Here is a 25526-nt window from a genome sequence, read left to right as displayed (position 1 = left end):
CTAAAAATGTCATATCTGGAATATAGAAAATTCAACAATTAAGAGTAACTCGAGGCTTAGAGTAAATTGCGATTGTGAGACTTGCTGCTGAAAATCTGTTTTTCACTAAACTATAGCTTGCAGCAGGCATTTGAATAATATTTCTGCCTTTTGATATTGAGCATGAAACTGCAATATAATATGCACTCATATCTTTTTGGTGTTCATCAAATTACCTTTGTTTTGAAGCCCTTTGCATTGTGTAAATTGGATATTTTAATGTTCACAATATCTCAATTCATAAAAAATGCTGCTTTAAATTCTCTATCTTTCTCTCAACCTTTCATGCACTGGGCCGAGTATGTCTGAAATATATTTTGTGTAGAAACGGTTTATGATTCTTACCTACAGTCATTTTAACTGTATAGCCCCTTGCTTAAAGAAAGGAACATATACCCTTTACCAACCAATAAAAACATTTAGGCCAAACTTTTTCAATTTGTTCTGCATAATTCGCTTATTCTGGATATACTCCAGTTTGCAATTTTATCCATTTGGCTGCCTCTATCCTTGAATTTATGGGTTGACAGATAATCTCCCAATGAAGAACCGTTAGGCTGAGATAGGCACATTTGTATCTGAGATGAAACCCTAACCTTAAGAGCAAGATAACATTGTTCTCAAATGCCATTTCAATTAATTGTTGCTTCTATTGCCGCTTCTAGTTCTGGAGTATATTCTACACCTTGATCATTAAATTGCTATTCCAATTCCTTTTCTAGATTGGCTAGATGGACTATCCTTTTCATCCTTTTTCTTCATTGGGAGATTATCTATCAACCCATAAATTCAAGGATCGAGGCAGACAAATCAATCAATTAGAGGCTGAGATCATGATTCTATAAGCTGTTTATATGTTCTAATAATATGATGATTTATAACAGGCTTCATTAACATGGAGGTATGTCACATCAACCCACAGGAACTCTATTCCAAAACTATCTGTTTTCAGAGTGGAGTTTCCAATGGCATGATGGACTTCTAGTTCAGATTCCTTAAATGAACCACAAAATGATACCGTAAATATCAATAATAATTTTTTTTAAAGTAACATTCATGAGAAATCATAATTATCATCATGTTTAAATCAGAAAATTGTAATGGGCAACTTTTTTTATTAACTAATTCAAATATGCTGTAGTTATTTATCACAATGATATCCTGCAAGTTCTATGACATATCATTCTTCTTCATAAGAACTCGTTGAATAACCCAGAGAAACGTTAACACGATACAAATTTCTTTTATTTTGGAACTTTTTTTCTGAAACAAACAATTTTTACTTTATCTTCTTTTATTATAACTCGGTATTAGCCTCGTCCTCAGCAGCAACACTGGTCCTACAGTCCCAGACAATGTCTGGTTGAGGGCCAGGCTTGGGCATGCTTTAACATGTTGTACACAGAATGACAGATGCTGGACTGTGATTCTGCACACAGCAAGCTCTTGATTTTAATCACGCCACTGTGGACAACTGCCAAGTGATAGCCAGATACTAGCCCACAGGAACAATAAAATAAAGGGCCAATAGTTCTAGTAAATGATAATAATAATCCTTGCATTTGATAGAGTGACTTATCACATCTTCGAGACGTATCAAAGCACTTCACTGAATATATTGTAAAGTCAATTGACTGTATATTTTGTGGGCAAAAAATATTTTAATAGGGAATTTTTACTTATTTTATGGAAACTGGGATAGCCTTATCTCGGAATAGGATTCTCTTGTGAGAAAGCAAGAAAAGGAGAGGGAGCATTACCGAAGCCGAGCTTGTTGAAAATACTGTTTCACAGCAAGTCAGTTCTAAGTGGAGCCCAGGGGCAAATGGTGCAACTCGTTTAATGTCACCCTGGCCACTTATTGAGTACAACTCGCCTGTAGAGAGTTTGTAAGTGATACATTCTTGAATTTTTCATTTTTGATTGTCTAAATTGATGCATACTTGTAATCTCTAAACAGGAATAGGTATGATTAAAGGACTGTTGCTTCAAATTGCCGAAATGATGATTTCTTAAGAGTTAATCCAAACTATGTCAGATCAGCGGCAAAAGCAAGCTATAAACTGAGCAGTGTGCTGTAAAAATGTGTTCATCAACTACAGTCATTTCAGTTTGAAATAACTGTAGCATATTTCATTGATTAAAAGTAAATCATACATAATTCTACATTTTAGCCAGATTATGACCCTGGTTGGCCTATGCTTAACATATACTACACACCAGAATAGGTTTGATTTGAACTAAATGCAATTATACTTAACCAAATTAGATCTCTTGAAAACTACCAATTATGCACATTTTTTGATTCAAATCTCCAAACTTTTTACATTCTTCACACACGAATAAGTATTCTTGGAACTGTTTATAGTCTGAAGCAATTATTTATTTTTACTGAGTGTTCTTTGCTTCTCCGCATGTTCAACAATTTTCTCTTCCACATATAATCCTTTCCGTTTCCTCACTGCATTCATGTATTTGCGTGCCTGGTTAACTGTATCTGCCTTCTCTCCAAAATGCAAATATTCTTCTTCTGTTGTAGGGACCCAAAAGGGATCACTGGGAATTACCTATGTAGTAAAAAGATAGGAAAAGTTACAAAGGAGTCAATTAATTATTGCAAAAAAATCTGGGAGGGGGCAAGGAAATGGTGTAGCCAAGCATGAAAGATTAAGTATGCTCAAAGCCTTGCATTTATAATCAAAAGCATGAATAATAATTGTAGTCATTGAACTTCCTCGACCAACTCACACAGATATAAAGTAGTGCATCACCAGGCAAGCTACATACATGTTCAGTGATTTTAAAAAACAAGAAAACCTTTTTAAAAATGAGTATTTGGCTTCTAATCCAATAGCCATCGACTTTCTTAAAATGCTGAAAATGTAGAGTTGCAGGTTGGAAAATTATGAAAGGAAATGTATGCGTACTGAATAAGAATCCATATGTTCTTGGTGGAATGAAGGTTTCTTAATTGCTGAAATTGTACTTACGAAAATAATTTGAGCAATTTCATTCCAATAAAGCCCTGAGGTATCAGAACTGCACTAGAATTGATACCAATGTTCCAATGTGGGAGTGCAAAACAAACAGGGATCCAGCTCCTGATCACTATCTAATGGCCTTGCTGGAAAGGGTTTCTGTAAGGATATCAGGTGAGGAAAGGATAAGGAAAGGTGATCTCCAATCACCCCACCAACAATTACATGAAGCACACAGACACTTGGGCACGATACCAGAAAGCAGCAGGTGCTCATGGAAATCATGCCATAGCACAATTCAACAAAGTTGGGCGAGAAGTGGTGAAAATTGTTGGGTTAGAACCAAAATACAAACCAGTTGATAAAGTCAAGATGCCTTCTTTAAAGTCCAACATACTAATCACAAAAGTATCTCACTTCTACAAAAAGCACACAGCTGGCAAAACCGTGTGTCACACCGCTGGGTTTCCAAGTCATAAAGCACTACATGAAAGTGTGAAACCAGACTTTATGGCACTTGAATTTTGATAGTCCTCAGATTTTCCAAGAAGCTAAAGCATTCAAATAAATTGCATTTGCGAAATTAAGCACAAGCTGCTTTCTTCTTAAAATTCCTTTGTAAATATATCCCCTTCTCCAACCCCAGAAAGAGAATTGGAAGCACAGGAATGTTTGAGAATTGAATTCTGCAGAACATAAAAGTCACTTTCACAGGAGACAATTATGACAAGACTACTATTTATTATTATTACCTTTAGCCTTCAAGCCAATGGGTGGAATGCCACTTAGGATTTATGCTGTTAATAGCATGACCCGACAATCACACAGCAGTCAAAAAGCATAATTACTGTACCAGCGCAGGCAAGTACTAGCACCTGGTTGGGGATCTAAGCCAATGAGATGTCCAATTTAGAGAACACAGATGGCATTGATACCAACGGCAAGATTCACTGCTATACAAAACCTTTTCTGCACACAGAACTCAGGGCAGTGCTGGAGGGCCATATGTCACCATACATCTGTTTCTGTTTAGCAATAGCACAATATGCGAAAGCACGGCGAGACTGAAAAAAAATGCATATCCTGCCAGCTATGAGATTTTGTCTCCACAAAGAATCATTTTTATTAGATGAGTTTGCCATTTTAATAAACTTTTTGGTTCACATTATTTTATTGAAAGGACAGGGATAAGGATCACAATCTCCAAATAATATCAGGGTATTAAACACGTTTTGCTCCCTCTTAGCAACTGAGAATAAGCATAATTAAGGGTTATTTCTTTTGAACAGATATCGCTCAGCATTCTAGGGACCTCAAGTGATCTAAATCAACTTGTTAAATTTCATAGCAGTACAATTTTTGCTGTTGGGACTTCAGGAAGGCTAAAGTACAACAGTATTTATGTACCAATATTAAATTCTAGATCTGCAGCATCTTTCCTGTTAAAGATATCCTTCAACGATGGTTAAATTGTTACAGAAAATCAGCTTCAGCTACGTTGAATAACCTTTCTGTTAATATCACCATTTACATGTCATTATACTATGTCCAAAATGCAATATTTCTCCTTTTTATTAATTTTATTCAAAGCTCAGGGTATTTGATGATTGTACACTTATTGTGGTAAGTTTAAAAGACTATGAACATATACATAACTATTTAATATTGACCAAAAAAAGGAGAAGGTCTGTTCTGTGTAAATAGCTGACAAAAATAGAGAAATTAGTTCAAGATTCCCAAACTTAATCTCTTATTTACTGATATGCAATTCTGATAATTGTCAAAGTAACTTGAAGGGAGTTTGTTGGATTTTAAATTAAGAAATGATACTGTGGTTCCATCCATCACAAAACAATGTTGAGGTTAAGCATCGTTAAAGTGGAATTCAGCACTCAAAGAGTTACATTTTTTTTACCCATGATAATTAGGCATTCAGTGTATTTCCATTGGGAATCACTAAATTACTTTTATTTTCCATAGTCCAATCCAGAGCTACGAACATTTCTTTTAAGTTTACTGTAGTTACAGCTTTGTATTGTAGTTACAGCTTTGTGGCCCAAGGACATATTTAGTTTACAGGCACAAGAAGCAGATCTAACTATTATTTCTGAAGCTGGACTGAAGGTGAATACGGTTGCAACTGCTGTATAACATTCTGAGCTGTTCTGTATCAATTCCCATGCAGGCTTCAGTGGGACCTGCAGAAACAGTTTGTAGTGTTTAGCTAACAAGTGGTGCAACAATTCCTTAAATGATCTATAAATTGTTTTGTGTGATGGAATCTTCAATGTTGCTATATAAAATTCTGATTTGATGCTGTACAGCATCACTTCTTCCATCTCCTTGTTTGTTCACATTTGATGTTTGAAACTCACTCTGATTCAGATTGATGTTGCAATGGGAGACAGTGGTACTGCTGTTCAGAAGGACGAGCTCAAGTGGGCTTGAGGACTTAATTATCAAACTTTTGCTGTGAGCTTGTTAAACACTAAACCTACGGCAGCCTGAAGTCAGCAGCTTCATGCAAAATATTGCTGGTTCAATAAGCTTTTATTTATCTTTCCCACCTATAAAAGGGAGAACGACAATGAGCTTTGATAATGAAAGAAATACAAGTTATAAAAAAGGCAAAACGCCGAACATTGATCTCGGCTGCCTCTTTCACAATTGGTATAAGTCTGTTAATGCCTAAATGTAATAAAATACTTACATAATAATAATAATCCTTGCATTACATATAGCGCTTTTCACGTATTCTAGAGGTCTCAAAGCGCTTTACAGAATATACTGCAAAGTGAATTGTCTGTATTTGTGAGCGAAACGCGGCAGCCAATTGCGCACAGCAGTGTTCCACAAACAATCGTGGATCGAAGTGTCCAATTTATTATTGTTTTTTTTCTTGATAGATTATTATCAGGCATGTGGAGAAAGGAAACTTGCCCAAGGTTTCGCCATGCCAGGAATCAAACCCGGGTTTCGCGCTTGCGAGACGAGTGCTCTAACCAATGAGCTACAGGACTCCATACCAAGTTATATATCACTACCATTTTCTTAAAAAAAGTACTTCTGAAAATATAAATTCCCATCCCTATGGCTAATGCTCTCAGTATGGTGTGATTCCAAGATGCAATCCAGAAAGATCCCACGTTTAATCCCCGATTTGTGCTGCTAGTCAATCACAGCTGAGGCAGCAGTAGGAGACCCGCAACCAACTTTAACATCTCTAGACATGGCAGGGAGAGAAAAAAAAACTCAGCCAGGGTTCTCACTCTTGATTGCTAACCAGCACAAGTTGCCAGATGTGCAAGTATGTGGGTGCTGGGTGAGAACAGGGTCAGGCTTGGCTGTGATAGTTTCGATTGTTGAACAATCCTGAGAGTGACTGTACAAGCTGACAGATGAAAAATGGGCCCTTGCTATCAACAGTGGAACTGTAACCCACCAGGAGTTATCGCCCTCAGGAGAGGAGGAATAAATGGAAAATCAAATCAAAAGAAAATAGGGGAGGATTATTTTTTTTAAAAAAATCAGATGATTTTCAATAATTTCTAAAGTAGAAGACAAGAGTATTAAAAAGTTGATAGCTGCTTGGGGGTTATATAGTTAAACGAAATAACCTTTGAAATAAAGCAGATGTTCAGAGTGATCTGCTCTCTCCACTTAATGAGAACCACGTGTTAAGTTTTATAGCACATCAAAGTTGCAGTTTCCCTCTCTGCTGCCCTGTACAGCTCTGTGGATAGTTTTCAAGCCATTCTTTGAACATTGCACCATCCCCCAATATTACAAAGCATCTTTGGACATTTCTGATACCACTGATGAAAAATGTTCCATTAATAAAACATTGCTTTCTTATTACAACTTATGTATTTTAAGCAACAACATAACTTATGTTAATTTTAAATGGGTAATTGAATCTATGCAGAACAAAAAAAAACTGCATCCGGTGTTTACTGTACAGCAAACATAAAATAGAAAGCTTAAAAATTTTAATCAAAACCAATATATGTGCTATTTTATAGAATTGTTCAAAAATGTCTCCTCTCTGATGCTATTGTATGAAGAACGTAATTTTGTTTGATAAAATAATAACACCTTTACCTATGCATTCGTAAAAAATGTTTCAGTTTCTATACACAGTTGAACCGCAGCTAGCCAGATGAATAGGGGAGAGTTCCAGTCCGGCGAGTCGGAACTCCTAGCTGAACGTAATGACAAAATGTCAGTAAATTATGGTACCAACATTGTAACTGTTTGAATCCCGTGAGCAGAAGATAGCGAATAAGCTATTTTCTGCTAGTGGGATTCACAAATCTGACTCAAAGACAATATCCCTGGCCAGTGTGAAGGCCAGCAAAGGTGTGAGGTTGCTCAGTGAGCATTGGCGTACGTCGGGAGAGAGGGGCCTGCAGGAGACCTCAGGCCCGCTTCTGGGATTTTTAAAAAAAAAGGTTTCAGGCCTGGTCCGGTGAGGTTTAGCTCCAGATGCACAGTGTCCATTAAGCCACGGGTTTACGGTACTTACTATATGTAATTCTTCCACATTAATACATCATACTGAGCAGAGGTGACAAATCCACCTAGCCTTGACAGAGTAGGTGAACCCAGCTATGACAAATTGTAATTATCTGCAAGCAGTTAGTTTTAGGCAGTAGTATTAAAGATGTGTGGGTTACAGTCAACAGCTTCCCAGAAATATATGGGCATGCCACTTCCCTGAAACCTGGGCAATAACTGGAGTGCTTCTCTACATTGAGAAGAGTCCCTAGGGAGTTGTTTGCCAATTATTAAGAGGAGATGCTGTCATACTCCTTTCCCAATGTAAATCAACAAAGAAAACTGATTATTCAGGATACCTGCTCAATAATGTGTTTGCAGTTTGCGAAACTGAATATTTTGGCATCATTTTTATGTTTCTTGTTCCCCCTCATATGCTAATAGAGTTTATTTTAGCTGTGTCCCAAGCAACTGTCTACCCTTCATATTAATGTGTGGTGACATTTCAAACACGATGAGTCAAGTTAGTTTCTGAAGCTCCCACCAGTATTGCCCCTTGCAATCGTGATAAATGCTGTCTCAATGCTTTCTTTAATTGACCCTGAATCTTGGGTAGTCTTTTTGATAGTTTTTAGCACCCTGGCAGTTGTTTTCTCCTTGCAAGTCGTCTTGACATCACTAAATCATATTCTCATGTGACACAAGATTCCTTTAGCACAAAGAATTGCATTCAGCCTTTCAGGAACTTTATTCCATGATGTTTCCTCTTTTGAAGAGCTAGTGCAGACACAGGGCTGAATTGCCTTCTATTGCATTCTGTAAATTTCTATGGTTCTACGTTTTATAGGCTTTGGAATCAGACCAATTCAGGGTGGTTGCAAAGATGGAGATCTGTCTCTTCATCAAGTTGGTCTCCTGATCAGCAAACCTTGAATTCTCAAATATCTTTAGTAAAGATCACATTTATATAGAGTAGTAACAGTTTGGTAATGATCTGTAATCACTAGCAATATGGTATTTTGCTTTTTGGGGCCAGTTAATTCACAGAATATAGTCTCTTGCAGAGTTATTAATTGATGTGATTAAAGTCTGGCACAGTTGTTAGTTACCACAATAAAATAATGCAACCTAATAGGAAATGGTTTGGACTGCTGGATACCAAAATGAGATAAAGCAACCGGATATAAATTAGTTTAAAAAATGTGCCACTTTAGAATTTTGACTTCAATAAGACCAAGCATCTGGAACACATCCCAGTGCTGTTTGTATGTAGTCAATGCAAAACACATATGAGGTTTAATCTAATTCAGTCCTACATTATTATTCTGTTCTTACCACTAATTATTCTGAGTTCATGATTAGTTAATTTTAAAAATAAGCAAGTAATAAAATGTCAAAGACCTTGCACATTCTTCTATTGAAGATCACACAGTTTAAAATTTTATGCACTTTATAAATACTTAATTTGATCACATACAAACACATAATCGTAATCAAGGTAATATTTTGCAAAAGATTGCTAGAAAGTGACTGAAAAGAGAAAGTCGAACAAACTGGAATATCATTGGCTGGAGTCACTGTTCCATCTATTCACACAAACTCAGATAGGCTGAGCAAAGCCAGACACAACAGAAAGATATAGGAGAGATGGATGGTACCACTAGAGTTTCAGAGTCCATAAATATTCACTTTGAAAACAAAAGTGAAAATATTCCACAGTTTGGACAAGGGAGTAACTAATTTTCACTATAAATTTGAAGTCTCCCAATTAAAAGGCTTTTTATCAGTTGAAGTTCCAAGCCTGCAATTTTAAAAAAGGCCAAAGATAAATGATGTACCAAATGCAACTAAAGAAGAGCTGATTCACATCAAAGTGGTGCGAGAATGTAATTGGAACTGAGTTTGCTTCCTTTGACCAGCACCCAATTCAGTTAATATATTAGTTGTATATTAATCAGATCATTTTACAGAGAGAATGGAAGTCTGTGAAAATTCCACGGCTGTGGGACAATGCTGGGTGCAACAACTGGCTGCCACATTTCGCCTACAAAATGCATATTCACTCCACTTTACAGTGTATCCTGTGAACTGGTTTGAGACGTTACAATGATCTGAAAAGGCTCTATTACCAAATGCAAGGATTATTTATTGTTCCCCACCCCAACAGCCTAGAAAATAGAAGACTCAATGCTTGCCGCTATGTAATACACCGATTAATCAAAGGCCGCATTTTGTTTTCAAGCAGTTTTTTTGTACAATATGTAATCCAGCAATAGAATAACTAGTTTACTTTTATTCATTCAAAGTCTTGCTAATTATTACACATGGCACATTTGCTCATATGCTACCAACCCAAGGTAAACTTGTGTGTTTTATTAGAATTTAACAGTTAGGAATTATCTGAAAAGATGACAAACTTTTTTTTCGTAATGCATATGGACTCTGAAAACTATTCGGCAGTTCAAACGGAATTTCTGTTTCAATGAATTTCTTTTTAGTCAAGTACAAAACAACCCACTGAGCTACTCTTGTCCAACTCTGGATACGTTCAGAATACTGATATATATTTAATAATATACAAAGTATTTTGAATATTTTCTCTAGGTAGGCAGAATAAAGTGATTAATTTTACTGGATCTCCATTTATTTAACAATTTAAAATTTTTCATTGTGGCATAAGATCACAAAAGAGAACTGGATGATAAACTTTCTTTGCCCAGGAACAGAAGGGCTCCTAACACAAGACTCCTGAGGCGTTCCACCTAACATTTCTCTCCATTTCAATGTTGTTTCATAATGATTCTTTCTCTTCAGTCAATTACTGATCCACAGACAGGAACAGGGCACTGCCATCATAATCCATGTGGTTTGGTTCCACGTACTCAGACACCACATTTAAAACAAAGCATAAAACAGGCCGACTTCCAGGTAACCAAGTCACTGCTAACATTAACCTATATTATTCATTCATTAATTTGTGAAAGATTCTTGTGAGACATTTCATTAACAACTTATTCTGTATCATATGCCTTCCCTGCATCGATATGTAAAGCCGGACAAGATAATAACACCATCCACTCCAAGGTTCACCAGAAAATAGGACAAAATAATCTTCATGCAACTGATATCTGTTCAATTCACATAAAATCATTTATACATCACAATACACAGTACTTTTTGAAGATCAAAGCCTTGATGTGAAGATAGGATTATAAGTACAAATAGAATTGTTTTAACTGAGTGATGAGGCTAACCTGAGAACTGAGCTGTAAGAGTTATTGGAAGTGTGGGAGCTCAATAATTATCAAAACAAGAATGAGTTTTGTCATTTTAACTCTTGACCAATTTAGCTCTGCTAATTTTCTTAACTGGTTACTTAAATTATATCATCAAATTAGGAAATACTTGCTTTCTAAGATCAAGAAGTTTATCAAAGCCCTGTTTAAACAAATTGAACTCAGAAAAAGAACTTTATATTAAGAGCACATTTAAAGGAAACAGAATCTCTCACACTATGTATCAACTCTACAGGATATACAATTCCCATAACCCTACCAGCTCTGTGGTACATATAATCACCCACACATATGGAAGGATTTGTTTTTTTACCTCCCAGTGACTGAACACCAGCTGTGGGCTGGCTAGACCACTTGTCCGCTTCCTGATCTCATCAGCAAAGCCGAAGCTCTCTGCTACTGGCAGAACTGCATTGATAATGAACATTTCTGTCCCCTCCTTCATCTCTTCCTGTAATACTCGGCCAACACGCTTCGAAAGCACCCCATAGACCCGACCTGTGAGGGCACAAAGTATATTGTACATAGCAATGAATGTTTCGATTGAGTTATATAGCATAAAATGCATGAAAGAAATACTTGAGTTTTAAGTTACTGTAATGCTTTTAAAAGAGGGAAAAAGGTTTAAATTGAACTGCTCATGTAAAACATCTGAAAAGCATCGCAAATGCGACCTCTCACTTTACGTCATCCACTGTTTTCTTCTTTAGTTGGTGGGACATGAAAGTCTGGGCAAAGATAGTCTAGGTCACCAACTTTAGATAGTGCTTCAAATACCTTGCAGGGAATGGTGGTCAGGTGATGCATTCCTTCAAAGTAGGAAAAGTCAAATAATTTTTTTTTCTTCTACATAGGATGTTCTATTCTGCGTTGAGACTGGCTACGAATTCATGAAATATACCCAGTTAAGACAGGCAAGTTCAGTCAATTTAAACTGGTATTTTAAAGCACAACCCTCTGGCTGGGACCTCAATGCTCTATTTCTTGAGTTACCAGGCTGCAATTTAAACCCATTATGTTTCACACTTCTATCAAAAAGATTGTCAGAGCAAATTATTCAGGAATTCAATATTCATTTTTGAATGAGACACAGGGAATACTTTAAATTAATCTTTAAATTATGCAGATTGCCTAAGATAAGAAAAAAATGAAAAAGTAATGATACTGAAAAGATATTCATACTAACATACGGAAATTGTTTTAAAAAATCAAAGTTCCCCTTTGTTGAAAGAAACTCTCTCTTCTATTTGCATCATTGTGAACTATGAAAGACATTTTGCTGCTCATTTGTCCATTACAGTAACTATCTGGAACAACCAAAAGCTAGACAGTTTAAATAGTAATGTATTCTGACAATGTCAAGCAAAAAGCACAGATACAAGAATGTGAGTAGCAGAGACTGCGATAATGGTTTGTCTTAGTCAACTGTTTCTTTCTTCTTGTAGAAGACAGCAATGACAAGCTGCTTAAAGAGCGGAACACTAAACCATAACTCAGAGTCTCAATCCCAGTCTGACTAATATCACACTATCTGAATTTTTTTTAAGAGGACAAGTTTGGACGATCCTAAACAAGTCACTTGTGGGAGGGAGAAAGAACTCAATTGTGCATGGCCAGGTGGTGGGGTTCCCCTTCTAAACTGCTTGGATATTCCTCACATTTCATAACTAAATGACACATGGAGCAATTAATGGGCTGCACTTTTTTCCTCCTACAAAAAAACCCCAAACCACAGAAAGTAAATAGAGCAAATGAAAAGATATGGTCTGCAGTCTCCACAGATCCAATATTAATTCTGCTTTTCGATTTGACTTAACAGGTCAGCTGAGTTGAGAAATGGGTTGACTCAGGCACACCTTCCCTTTATTGACAGATAAAATGCACAGCACATTAGCTTGACTAATAAATAAGCTCCATCTAGGAATTATCTTTAATTGAATCTAGTAGATTCATAACGTCTTAAATCCAGAGTTAATCGATCACGCAAATGTTAGTTGGACAAGCAGCAGTAAGTTCATCAGTGCCTTGCAACGCTCATCTGCACGGTTTTAGCTCTTACAGCAGGACCCTTTCTGGGGTCTCCAAGCTTTGGTTCTTGCCATCCTATACCTAAATTCTCTGGGATTAGGCAAACAGAGAGCATCACTCTGAGGAGAGAATGCGCCCTCTGTACCAAAGAAACTGAAACCATGCATTTGTGGGGCTCTCGGTAGTTTGGTTTCGAGACTCAATCATTGTGATGATTATTCACAGGTTTGAAATACCCAGCTAACCAAAAACAAACTACATAAATAGGATTACTGCTATCCAGAATGGACACTGAAATCTATCTGAACAGGCATTGCTATTGCTTGCATTGAATCAAAAAAACTAGATGACTGACCACATTGTTAAGGCCTATCCATCACTGTATTATCAATGTTGTCCAGTGTGTTTATAATGCAAACAAGCTAAGATTGGTTATTGTGGCATTAACCAGAGCAACCTTTACCCAACTCACTCCACCTACCAGTGCAAATAAAGAAATTCCTGAAGCAAATGCCTCATTTCCTTCTGTGTAATTAGCACCCTATGCAGTTTTTATATTGCACTCCATTCAGTAGAGTGACAAAATTGTGTTCTTCTGCAAAATTTGAATATTAATTATAACAAAGTAGATACATAAATTTGCAGAACCTCAGGAGATTCTTAATTTGGAGATTATCTCATTTAAATCTAGCTATGCTTAAAACAAATGCTGCAGAAAATGTAATCAAATCTGACTTAAGGGTATCCCAGAATTAAAATCATTCGGCATATTCTGACAGACCTAAAAATATGCATTTGGTAACTTACATTTACCACTGTTGCAAATGAGCCTGGCTTTTAGCATTTTAGGTCTGAAGGGTGGAGAGTTTTCACCAAAACAAAAGTCCACCATTGACCAGGTTCTGATGGCCAGAATTGCTTGAAGTGATTCAACATCAGTTCTGAATGAGAAGCATAATTTATATTTCTTGTTCCAAATTGCTCTGATTGAGGATTGAGGAGAGCTCAGTACATGTGCAACTAAGCAGAGCTGCTAATCCTTTTAATTTTTAATAACATTAAAAACAGAAAGGTATCAGATCTTCCCAACCCTGAAAGATAATTAGATTAAACCAGTATTAAATCCAATACTGTATTGTAATTCATGCACTGTATTTAATTCTGACCAATTTGTTAAACATTTTATGTCTTACCTAATACTTCTGCAGTAGCCATAATTTCACACGTGTACATCGCTGCCATTAGTCGTTGAGGCTTTGCCTGGAAAGCAAAACGGCAAGCTTCTTTCATTGTGGCAATGAGTTGACCAGAAAAAGGACCGTAGCAATCTGCAACCACCGCCTGAGAGTTACATATAGCATGTGTTGCAGTCTCAGCTGGAGTTTGATCTCCCTGAGTCCGTTCATCTCTAATTTCCAATGTAGGTTTCAATTCAGAAAGAATATTTTCTTTTGTGGTTTTATCTTGTTTTGGCTGTGGAGTCTCCTCTATTGTGTCTAACTGTGTGGAAAACTGGCTATTTGTGTAAACAAGTTGTTGTAGTTTACTCATGTCCCACTTTTCCAATATGAAACAGACACCCATGAGAGGTTCTTCGCACACAGGACCTGAAAGAGTAGCTAATTGAAATCCACTGATAATACTTTTGTCAAAATCTTTGTATATTCCTGCATCCTCAGTAGTTGTGTCAAGACACTGCCATAAAGATGGTCTGTGGTAGGTTTCTAATCTATTTAATAAAATATTTGGACCACAACGGCGTGGTCCAAAGGACCAAATTTGGTTCACAGTATTTCTCCATTTCCTCCCTACAAAATTCTCCTTCAGCTTTTGCTTAAATTCTCTTATAGCGTCAAGAGTTTTCCCATTAATTTCCAGGGCCTGTTTTCCTTCCTTCACCGACAAGTTGAAAAGCTCTATTGTACGAATCAAGTCACTACTTTTTTCAAGAAGCTGTGTCACTTCCTCAGGAAGTGGCATGGCTCTCACACTGAGAGTGGACAATTTATTGGGTGTATTAATGGTCACAAGTCCGTCAGAATCCACGTGGACACCTTCAGGATATTTATTCTGCTCCTCTTTCTTCTGATGTATAACAGCAACCTTTTGCTGAGTTCCCATATTTTCGTTTACCATATCCACCTTTGGTGGCCGAACGATTATTTCTCTGAATGGAACAATTGGTTCGGACACACTGATTTCAATCTTTGCAAATCTGCAACAAGGAAGACATTTTTGCAATTGGTAATATTTCTTCATGTAAACATTTTGCTAATGAATTTATTCTAGATTCATACTAAAACCAACACGTGAGATAATCACTTCAGTGGCAAAAACCAAAACTATCAGAAAAGTTGAAGCAGCCAGTCGGATTAATGAAAAGCACCAAATATGCTGAGATCACATCCCAATCAGCAGATACACAGCAGTCACACAAGAGAGTTCTTGCTGTCAGAATTCCTTGGGAGAGTATTCTGCTAGAGACCAGTAGTCATAAGAGTGGTAAGATAAGAACACAGACACAGTTTAAGAGTTAAGATTGAAGATGAGAAAATGTCTGTTATTAGCTGAATTACTGGTAATTGATGTATCAGTATATAGGTTCATATAGCAGAGGAACAGCAGTAGGTTTGCTTCAGAAGTGAAATAATGAAGGTGAAGGAGAATAGTGAAACCATGGCAAAAGCAGCTGACAATATAATTGTTTCTCACTATCTTAATACAAGTATCTAGCTTTGAACTTTTCAGTAACAATTGATGTACTGAGTGTCAAACTGTTCAAATTTACATGAGCATTTGGTACACAACACAGAGCTGCTTTAAGATACAGAAACATCATTTTGAACAAGCAGCTGGTCACAATCACTGGCAACTGATCAGGCTCGAAGGAAACTAAAATGCTTTATATATAAACACAAAATAATCTGATGATTTATCTCAGATTAGCTACTCAATTTACATAACATGAATGCCTGACTGTTACTTCACAAGGGACCCGCATCCTCAAAAATTTATATATGTATATCAATGCTTAAAATTGTGCCTATCTCAGAAACAATAACTGCCTATATTGGAGCAGAAAGGAGATAAAACTAGTGACAAATAGTGACAAAATATTTACTTACATTACTTCAGAGTAAAAACTTTTTATATTCAATTTGGAATTCTTCCTGTTGGAAGCTTGTATAGAAACAAGATACATATGCACGTCCCACTGAAATAACGACACATGAAAATGTGTAAATAGATACTAAATAAAGTAAAATATGATCTGTTGGCTAGCTGCGATGCAAAGCTGGCTGGAACTCCATGGAAATTCCAGGATTCAAGGGAACAAAAAAAATCATGTTTCTGCTCCTATCCTCCAAAACATCAGGTCAGCCACTGCATGTCAAGTTTAATTTTTTTCTGTTTAAAATATCCTTCTCCCCCCAAAATAAACCCAGTAACCAAGAAGTATATTCCCATACACAAGGAGAGCACCATTTTGGAGCAAAAATGTATAATATCGGGTTTTGTGATGATCACCAAAAAGGAGCACTGGAACCATTGTTTCCCTTGTTTGTGGTATTCAAACCTTTCTCTGAGATCATCCAAACAACGCTGGAGGTGCACCTCCCCAGCCGTGACTAGCACATGCTCTCCAGTCTCCTGAACTAGAACCTCCACACACGGGTCAGCCTGATTAAGCAGCCTCATTCCTCTCACCAACTGCAGCATTTCACCTGCATAAGCAAAGAAAACAAGTGAAAATCAAATGTTGTCAAATATTGTGAGATAGGGGATAGGTGTGCTATTCAGAACGAGCAGGCAAATGACTCATAACATTGGTCTTTGTCCACATGTCTCTCATTAAACAGTATGCCCTCGCCCATTGCCAAATGCAGAAAATCAATTTTTCTTAGATTAAGTTTCTCATTTTCTAGATCTCATGGCTTAGGTAGGTAATCCAACTGGAATATTGTAGTGATTGTTGACCATTGAAACATATTTAACGCAATACACCAAATGACCTTCTCTGTTAATTTCCTACGACAGCAATTGTCACATTGAGTTTCTTACTCAGTTATCCCTCCATGAAAATATCTGGAACTAAAATAATCCTATTATTCACAAAACACTACTCATACTAAAAATTATACTACTTTTCTTTTCTTCTTTTTGTGTCTGTCATTTCCTTTCCTATCCTTCCTTTCTGTGTCTTGTTTGCATTTTCTTTCTGGTGCCTTTTTACTTGTGCCTTCTGGATCTTTCATCTCGTCTTTCTTCTATGCCTATTGCCTTGCATCTTTCATCTTCTTATCTTCTTTTTCACTCACTTCTTTTACTCTTCTTGGCACACATATAAATGGTAAAATTCCATTGAAAGTTTCACTCCTATCCTGAAGCATTGCACAAACCAAGACTCTAAACAGTGGTGTGGCAGTGTAAGAGGTTAAGATCGTCTTGTTGAAGTGCAATCTCCATGTACAAAAACAATACATCGCCATTGATCATGCGAAAAGCGCTTCAGGCTATTGTCCTATGAATAATGCTGTGTCAATGTAGGCTTTTTAAAAAAAAACAGATGGCAGCTTCCTTCAACTATACATAAGGCTCGTTCTGAATCACACTAATCATCCTAAAACTATAAAAGACAGCCAAGAAATGCGAACAGTGATGTATATGTTGTATCTGATTAAAATAACTTCTGTGTGCAGCAGTGTACATAAGGCCATTTGAAAATCATCCACTGAACACACTACACCACACACAAGTTTCACAAGTGCCAGCTCTCCTGCTTGGAGGAATAAGAAAGGATGGCAAGCAAAAACACACTCACAATTCTGCAAATGTTCTTTCTAAAATAAAAATATTGATTAAATTACCTTAGTATGTATATAGTTAATGGCACCACTTACTTGGATGTTTGGGTTCCACAGCCACCCGTACAATCGGAGTGGCTTCAAAGTTCAAAGGTGTAAAAGGAGGGCAAGCGGGGGACGTTGAGAGTGTGGCAGATTTTAAGACATAATCTTGCAGGCCTCCAATTCCTATTAAAAAATTCAGATGAGAATTGTCTGTTATTGCGAAAGAAATGAATCAAGTCAGTATTTTAGGCAAATTGAATATTTCAATTAATGTGCTGATACACAGTTCTATTTGTCCTACTCTGATTGACATTTCTTCAATAGAGAATGCAAATTTAAATTGGTCAGACAGTAGGGATACTGCCACTGAATACATTATATGATTTCACCTCTAACGCCGAAAATGAAGAGAAGTACCAACCAAGAGAAAGAACCCTACATCATTATAATTTTAATGTTTCATATTTTTGAAGTTGAAACATAATTTATTCACTTCAGTACTGCAAATGGATCTTTTTCTGGAAAAGCTCAAAAAATATCAATTACCGATCAGCCTATCTGAACTCATGTAAAAAATGGTAGCGAAATATCACTTCTCAAAACTGCTAACCAAGAAAGCATCATTTTATGCAATGTTTTCTGTATATTTTTACAGATACAAAATACATTCTTTTTAGCATTATTCACCAGAAAATGTCTAGCAGTAAATCGCAAAATTCACATTTCTGGGTAAAAGTATTGTCAGCAATTTTGACATTTGACCTTGGAGCTTATTAATATAAAGATCTCCTCAAATGTATTTCTCAGCAGGCTATCATATTACCAACATGAATGTACTCTGCTCTTTCCCTACCACATATTCATATTTTGCAAAAATAATTGAATAGAGTTGTGCTTGGATGTAGAGTTGTGTAATTACAGTATTTTTTTGTTCTTTAATTAGTGTTTAATAACCTAATCATACTGACCATGTTTAATATGGTACCTCAAATTCTTATAACTCCAGTAAACATTCTTTAGAAAAATCACATTAGCAAAAGTTAATATTCTTCTCTTACTTGTTCACACTGAGCAACTAAGAGCTTCAACTCCAGTTGTTAATATAGTAATTAGTTAGTTAGTTAAATGAATTAAGCATTTATTTACAAAGCTGATGATCGTGAAGTCAGAAAATAAAGCATCTTGTTCTAGCCAGTAATTTTAACCATCAGAGTGCATCTACATCACTTCATCCAAAATTATTTCTTACACACTGATTAAAATTTCAAGATCTAGACTTGCACAAAGCATAGACTATCTTAGGTGGCTTTGCTCATCAAAAAAAATTGAATAAATTGAAGGAGATGGCACAAAAGAAAACTTCTTACTTTATAAGGTGGGAAGAGGAGAAAACTGAAACAAAAGACCAATAACAAAAACTCAAAATTGCTGCAGAGCACTTTCTTGACGTTGGTTTCAAAGTAAGCTTTGGCAGGAATTGACCCTACCCAAATTCTGCCTGCCAGGTGACACGACAGAACTCCTTCAATTCCAAGCAAACATAGTGAAAATCCAAGACAAGAAAAAGCAAACTACTAAAAGTATAAAATGGAACAAGACAAAGCATTTCATTCAAATATCGAAGTGAAAAAGAAATCTTGAACAACAATAATCCACTGGATTTTCATCTCTTTAAATTTATGGTAAGATTTGAAAGATCACAAGTTAACTAAGAGAGTTATATACTTGACAAATACATGAAATGAGTGGGACAAACATCAAAAAACAATAATATGATCGTTTAAGTACCACCTTCATTAGAAATTATCAAGTCATAGTTATTCTGTATTGATACAGGTTAGTTTTAATGCCACATGGGCTATGTAATGAAGTCCTGCAGTCATACTGGTTCAGTGAATATGAACATAAAGAGGTTACAAATTAAATTTACTGACAGAGAATATAGTACCACCAATCATCCAAACACATCAGATACACTATCAGGAAAGTAATTGTGTTCAGCACTTTGATACACTACCACCCGTGAAGAGTGCTATAAAATACAAGTTCTTGTGATTGTATTGAACAAAATAAACAGATTCAACAGGTATTCCTCCATCTTAAGGACTATTCTCATTATTTATTGTTATCCTAAGTTGGGAGCTACGAATGCTCAGCACATCATTCAGGGTTTCACCTTATTGACTTATGGATCCAATACAGTTCTTATCTTAATTATCATCAAGGTTAAGGCTGCTTATATAAAAATACTAAAAGGAATGGTCCAACATAATAAAAGTACCCAATCAAAATACCATTGTACTGTGTAAATAGTGGAAAATATGTAAACTCCCGTAGCTTGTAAAATGGTGATTATTTTGTAAGCAGCAAGACACACATGTTGCTTCTCCTATAGCTCAGTGAGTAAAGATATAGCCTAGTATATAACAACAACAAGATTGCATTTATAGAGCGCCTTTCACGTCGGGAGGACGTCCCAAGGCACTGGACAGTTGGGTCGGGACCCGAGCAGGGGGTCGGGAAGCTCCACACTTGATCCCTGGTCTATGCTGAGTTAGCTAATCTCATCTGTGTTGGTGGGGCTGCTTTAATTGTCCTAAGTATCCCTAGGCTTAGAAGGGAGCAACAATAAGCAAGATTCCATCAGTCCTAAAACCTTCCCTTCTGAGAGGACATTGGATTAGGGACAAATTTAGGCTTGGATAGTTGCTTTCATCGTCAGATATTATTACTATATATCAGATACTATTTATATATATATATCTCAGATACTATTAATCTTAGTTTTTGTTTCCAAATGAAGAATGACCATTTGGGAGAAGAGCTCATCCCCATCTAGCTCTTCAGGTGGACATTAAGGATCCCATGACACTGTAAATCCTGTGAAGCGTTTTGAGGCATCATCCCCACGTGAAAGCTTTACTAAATGTAAATGCAAAGAGTATTATACACTAGTGTATTGGAGAGAACACTTGAGGCTTATAAGATGCAGAATTATAAGATTCATAACAAAGTCCATAAAGTGATATAATATACAGAATCCATTTTTATTTTTAGGTTCTATACTAATGATGATACAGGTTAGGAACTATTGATGAAACCACTAAAGAACTTAGGGTTTTGTACCAATTATATAAAGTGCATTTTTCCTCTTTGTGTGTTTGACAGCTGTTTTCCCTCTCAGTTGCAGGTCTTGTTAATTTCTCTGTTGTTGGCCCCAGAAACTGCTTAACACAATAAATAGCTTGTGGTTAGTTGTTCTATGGATAAAATAGTTTATATTTTTATGTAGTATTTCTAGAAAATTCAAAGAGCATTGCAACAGTCTACAACCGTATTAAATGTTGCATTGAAAGCATTGTTTATGTACCATATTGGGAGTAGATTTTACTGCAATATTTCTGGGTTGGTTCCCTACATGTGTGAATGTTGTAAGTCTGCCTGCTGCCTAAGGAAGCCCTGCAGAAAGAAGCTGTTAGTGTAACTAACACTGAAGCTTGCAACTATTGAACAATGAAGACATTGCTTAATCAATTAACTGTATGCCCTTCCTTGTTCACACCTATAGAGCTGTGACCTTTAATTGGAAAACCTGATACAATATATTTCAGAATTTAAAAGCCGCAACTCACAGATAAATCACGTTTCTTGTAACCTCACATTCTTGCCAGATTTATTTGCCAATATCACAGCCCTGGGTTCACAGCTCCAATGTCAATAAGTGGACATAATAGTCAGCATGCATATTGGAAGTGTTTGACTACAATTTCGCTTACCAATGGTAAGAGATGGTCAGCTAGCCCTCTAAGATTGTTAAAATGTTATACATAATCCAGGAATGTAGCTTCAACCAGTCCTCATTATATTAAGGTGATTTTCTTGTAAAAAATAAACATATTGAAACACTACAAATTTGAATTGATTAGAAATGAAGTGATGTAGAAAAACATGACAGCTCATCGGCATCAGCAAAGTTCAATAATTTTTATTGCATGGAACTTCACTAAAGGACATGCACATGCACCATTTGCCTTCAGACTATTGGCATTTAGCTTTGGTTTGAAAGAACATGCAAATGAATTCCATTTTAGCTTGGAAGCACATGTTGTGCTGGAATTGACAGAAACTCTAAAGGCCCAATTGCTTTTTTTCACCTTGAAATAAAACTGCCTTTTATGTTATGGGCTTGTTGGGAGTTAGGTAGAAGAATTTTTCCACGACTCAACCACGAGTCCTTGATCAAAAGCAGCCTTACAGAATTGTAATTACATTATGGAAAATCTGAACCATCACACTATCAGTCAACACTGTCAGTCTTTGCTTTATAAATAACCAATTCCACAAAAAGTGGATTACTTATCAAAGTTATTCTTTGAAAGTATATATCGCTGGAGGTAAGAAGTAATGGTAAGGAATCAGAGAAAGTACATTCCACTCTTTAAGAGCATGCTGAATCATTCGTCTATCTACTTGTGTCAATGTGCCACATTGCACGTTACGCTGAATTTCAGTACTTATTTTAAAGCAATGGAAAGATAATTATAGCTTTTTTTGCCATTTAAAGTCGAGGCATTCTACAGATATGTTTACTTGTGCAGGAATGTCAATCACTGTACTTGTTAGGCAGGAGTCCTTTCTGTTTTGATTTATTAAAAAATTCATAACCTGATGTAGTCAAATATATTTATTTAAGCTTGCTCCCATCTCAAATATGTACAATGGGGGCCAGGAGGAAGGAACAGGATAAGAAAAGAGTCTCTTATTGTAAGTTTGTGCCATGCTGTCATGACCATCAATCTCTTGCATCATTATACTCCTAGATCATATTTCACCTTTTGCTTTCTTTGTGTAGTCCTCAGTGCCTACATTTACCTGTTCATCAATAAAGCAATTCATTTCAGCATGCTCTACATTCAGTTTGCCAAGCTACCTCCTTTGCTTTTAACACTCAAATTAATTCATCCCCTAATCACATTCCTTTCATTTACTTCAGTTTCTTTCACCTACGAATACATTCACTACAATTGACAGAAAATCCTGTGAAGCGCTTTGAGACATTTCAACATGAGAAGGCGCTAAATAAATTGCAAGGATTATTATATTATTAGGCAATATTTCTTGGACTCGCCCTCATCCACATAGGAATTTACTTAAGCGTACCCGTTGAGGCTCTCTGCAACTCAGGATGATTTTGCTGTTGTTGCTGTAAGTAACTGCTGCCCTTCAAGCTTTATATACTTGCTCAGTAACAAGTTAAACTCCACAAATTTGTAGGGCCTTCTCTGATTTGAACTGCCTCCTCTCCTTTGCTTTTAGGTGAATGTACACATGTTACATTCCAATCACCACAGGCTATTTGCTCTCTAAATTCCTAGGTTCCAAATGATCCCATTTTCTTCCAAGTAAGTTCCAATCTTAGTTTTTTCGTAAACAAAGGCATTTAATTGTTTCTGCCTGGTATATGCCTCTATCAGTATCCTTTATTACAGAACTGCTCCTTTCATAATATTGATTAGATGTCCCAACAGGGATCTGAAGAGCATTTGTAAAATTAATGACAATCTAGTTGTTTCAAAATTATTTTTTTTTGAATTGATTACATTTATAAGCTTTGCACGCAAAATCTTCCCGGTAAAACTGGGCATTACCAATTTTAGTGTCCCACGAATGGTGTTCACCATGTCTCTGTTCTTTGTTCTGTACAACCTCCTCTAAAACATACTGTTCTTTATCATCCATTCTGATGAAACTGAAGGCATAGCTGACCAGTCAAAGCACCTAGGGTTGGCAGTGATTACGGAGTATACGTACTGATGGCTTATATTGACAGGCACATGTCCAGCTGGTTGGTGGTGAGTGCAAGGAAAGAGAGAAAGTCATGGAAAAGGGTGAGTCAGTAAAGCAGATGGGAAATAAAGCCACAGTGGAGATCAAGGGCAGAAACAAAGGACAAATGCAGCTAGGAAAATTACTGGCAAACAATGGAGGAAAACACAGCCACAAGAGATCAACATTTTTAAAAAAGCCACGGAAGGAAATATTAAAATGCTTACTGCACAAGCTCATTCCTTTCCTCCTGCAACTATCAATGTAATATTCTCATCCGTTTCAGTAGATCACAATGGAATAATTATAATATGTTAATTATTAGCATCTAACATGTGCCTTCTCATGCGCTTCACATTTCATGTTTTAAAGTAAACTACAAAAATATTCCCGGGATTAATATATCTTTAATACGCTGACCTTTATCAGCTCAAATTCAGCATTAAGTAATTTCTGCTGCCATAACTGGAAGAAGAGTTTGTATAACGCCAAATAAAACAGAAAGACAAGTACAGTAATCTCTGGAGTATGTGGAGCGGGAAGCTGAGCTGATTCTGCCCGCTTCACATCATTTTGAATTGGGATCAGAAAAAAAAATTGTCATTCTGTTCCTGAGTGTTTCTATGCTGCAGGTGTGAATGGTTCTTACAACCCAAAAGTTTATTAATGTTATTTAGAGGTTGTGTGATCGACATGCTGTTAATTGGGACTGTTTGTGGGACACGGTTTTGCAAAATTGGCTGCTGAGTTTAGTCCACAAAATACAGTCAATTCACTTTACAGTATATTCTGTGAAATGCTTTGAGACGCCTCAAAGATGTGATAAGGCGCTATTAAATGCAAGGATTATTATTAATAACTGCCGTCCAATTCTTGCTAACTTTACCAATCTTGACAATTCAGTTTATTTAGTAAAAAAGTGGGGCTATTTGATTATATAGAATAGGAAAAATCAAGTAATGAGGTGAAATAATATAAAAGTCTTAAAGATGCAATCATTCCATAAATTCCTCCTGCCCCTTGTGTTGTAGGGTAGTAGCCCAGTGGAGTGTGGAAAATGTAGCTTCACAGATCTATTATAATAATCCTTGCATTTGATATAGCGCTTTTCATGTCTTTGAGATGTCTCAAAGCGCTTCACAGAATATGCTGTAAAGTGAATTGACCGTATATTTGTGGGCGAAACCCAGCAGCCAAATGTGCACAGCAGTGTCCCACAAACAGGCGTAGATTGAAACTGACCAATTTATTATTGTTTTTTTGTTTTGGAGAGATTATTATTAGGCTATTGCATTGTATTCTGGTTATCAGATGCATCCCCAGTATCTTAATTCAATCATGGCCTTAGCTTTAAAAGTTCAGTGTATGGCATCCAAAAATAGTAATTTATTCATAATTTTCCTTTCACGAAATTCACAAGTAAACCATTTTCTTTAATCTTGTTCAGAAATTAATTGTTAAAAGTTCAAGTCACAGCAGTTTTATTAATCATGAAACTTCTTCAATAATTATGTTCTTGCAGAAAAAGTCAGCGTGGTCCATCACAGTATCCATTCTGATATCCATAAGATAATCATAGAGCACCAATGATTGTGTAGTAGTTTATGTGGTTCGAAAAGTAAATGGATGTTATTTAATGATTAAAGGCAGGATACTTTCTTGATGAAAGGGTCATATTAATATATCAGAGTACTGTACACAGTTCCACTTCCCATCCTCATTTATTATTGTAATCTATCTTTCCCTACATAAAATCTGAACTTTCCCAGAATTATACAATATTCACAAATGACCAATGTGTTACTATATTTGTGTTCCAGGGCAAAAAGCAATGAATACTTTATTTGAAATATAAAATCAACACAAATTGTGAGGCGAGCAGATTAACTACTACATCTGTGCTTAATTAAGATGCATCAGTTTTTAAATATTTTGTAATAACTCTTACTTAAAAACAAAGAATTTAAACATGGCCTAGATCTTAATTCATCTATTTTACCAGAGTTAAAGGA

At 36.3% G+C, this 25526-nt stretch overlaps 1 protein-coding gene across 1 annotated transcript in view; it reads right to left on the bottom strand.

The window, feature by feature from the left end:
* Positions 1-1274: 1274 nt before the first annotated feature.
* efl1 (elongation factor like GTPase 1) overlaps positions 1275-25526 on the bottom strand; it is a 65068-nt gene continuing 40816 nt past the window's right edge. Inside the window, 5 exon segments of the mRNA XM_042344103.1 lie at positions 1275-2606; positions 11124-11308; positions 14032-15053; positions 16416-16563; positions 17740-17871. Of these exon segments, the coding sequence (XP_042200037.1) occupies positions 2418-2606; positions 11124-11308; positions 14032-15053; positions 16416-16563; positions 17740-17871 (1676 nt within the window). The 3' untranslated portion in view covers positions 1275-2417.

The sequence above is a fragment of the Callorhinchus milii genome, unplaced genomic scaffold, assembly GCF_018977255.1.
Source record: "Callorhinchus milii isolate IMCB2004 unplaced genomic scaffold, IMCB_Cmil_1.0 Scaffold26, whole genome shotgun sequence".
NCBI classification, from domain to species: Eukaryota; Metazoa; Chordata; class Chondrichthyes; order Chimaeriformes; family Callorhinchidae; genus Callorhinchus; species Callorhinchus milii.
Note: the sequence above shows the minus strand (reverse complement) of the source record. Positions and strands in the feature narration are given on the sequence as shown.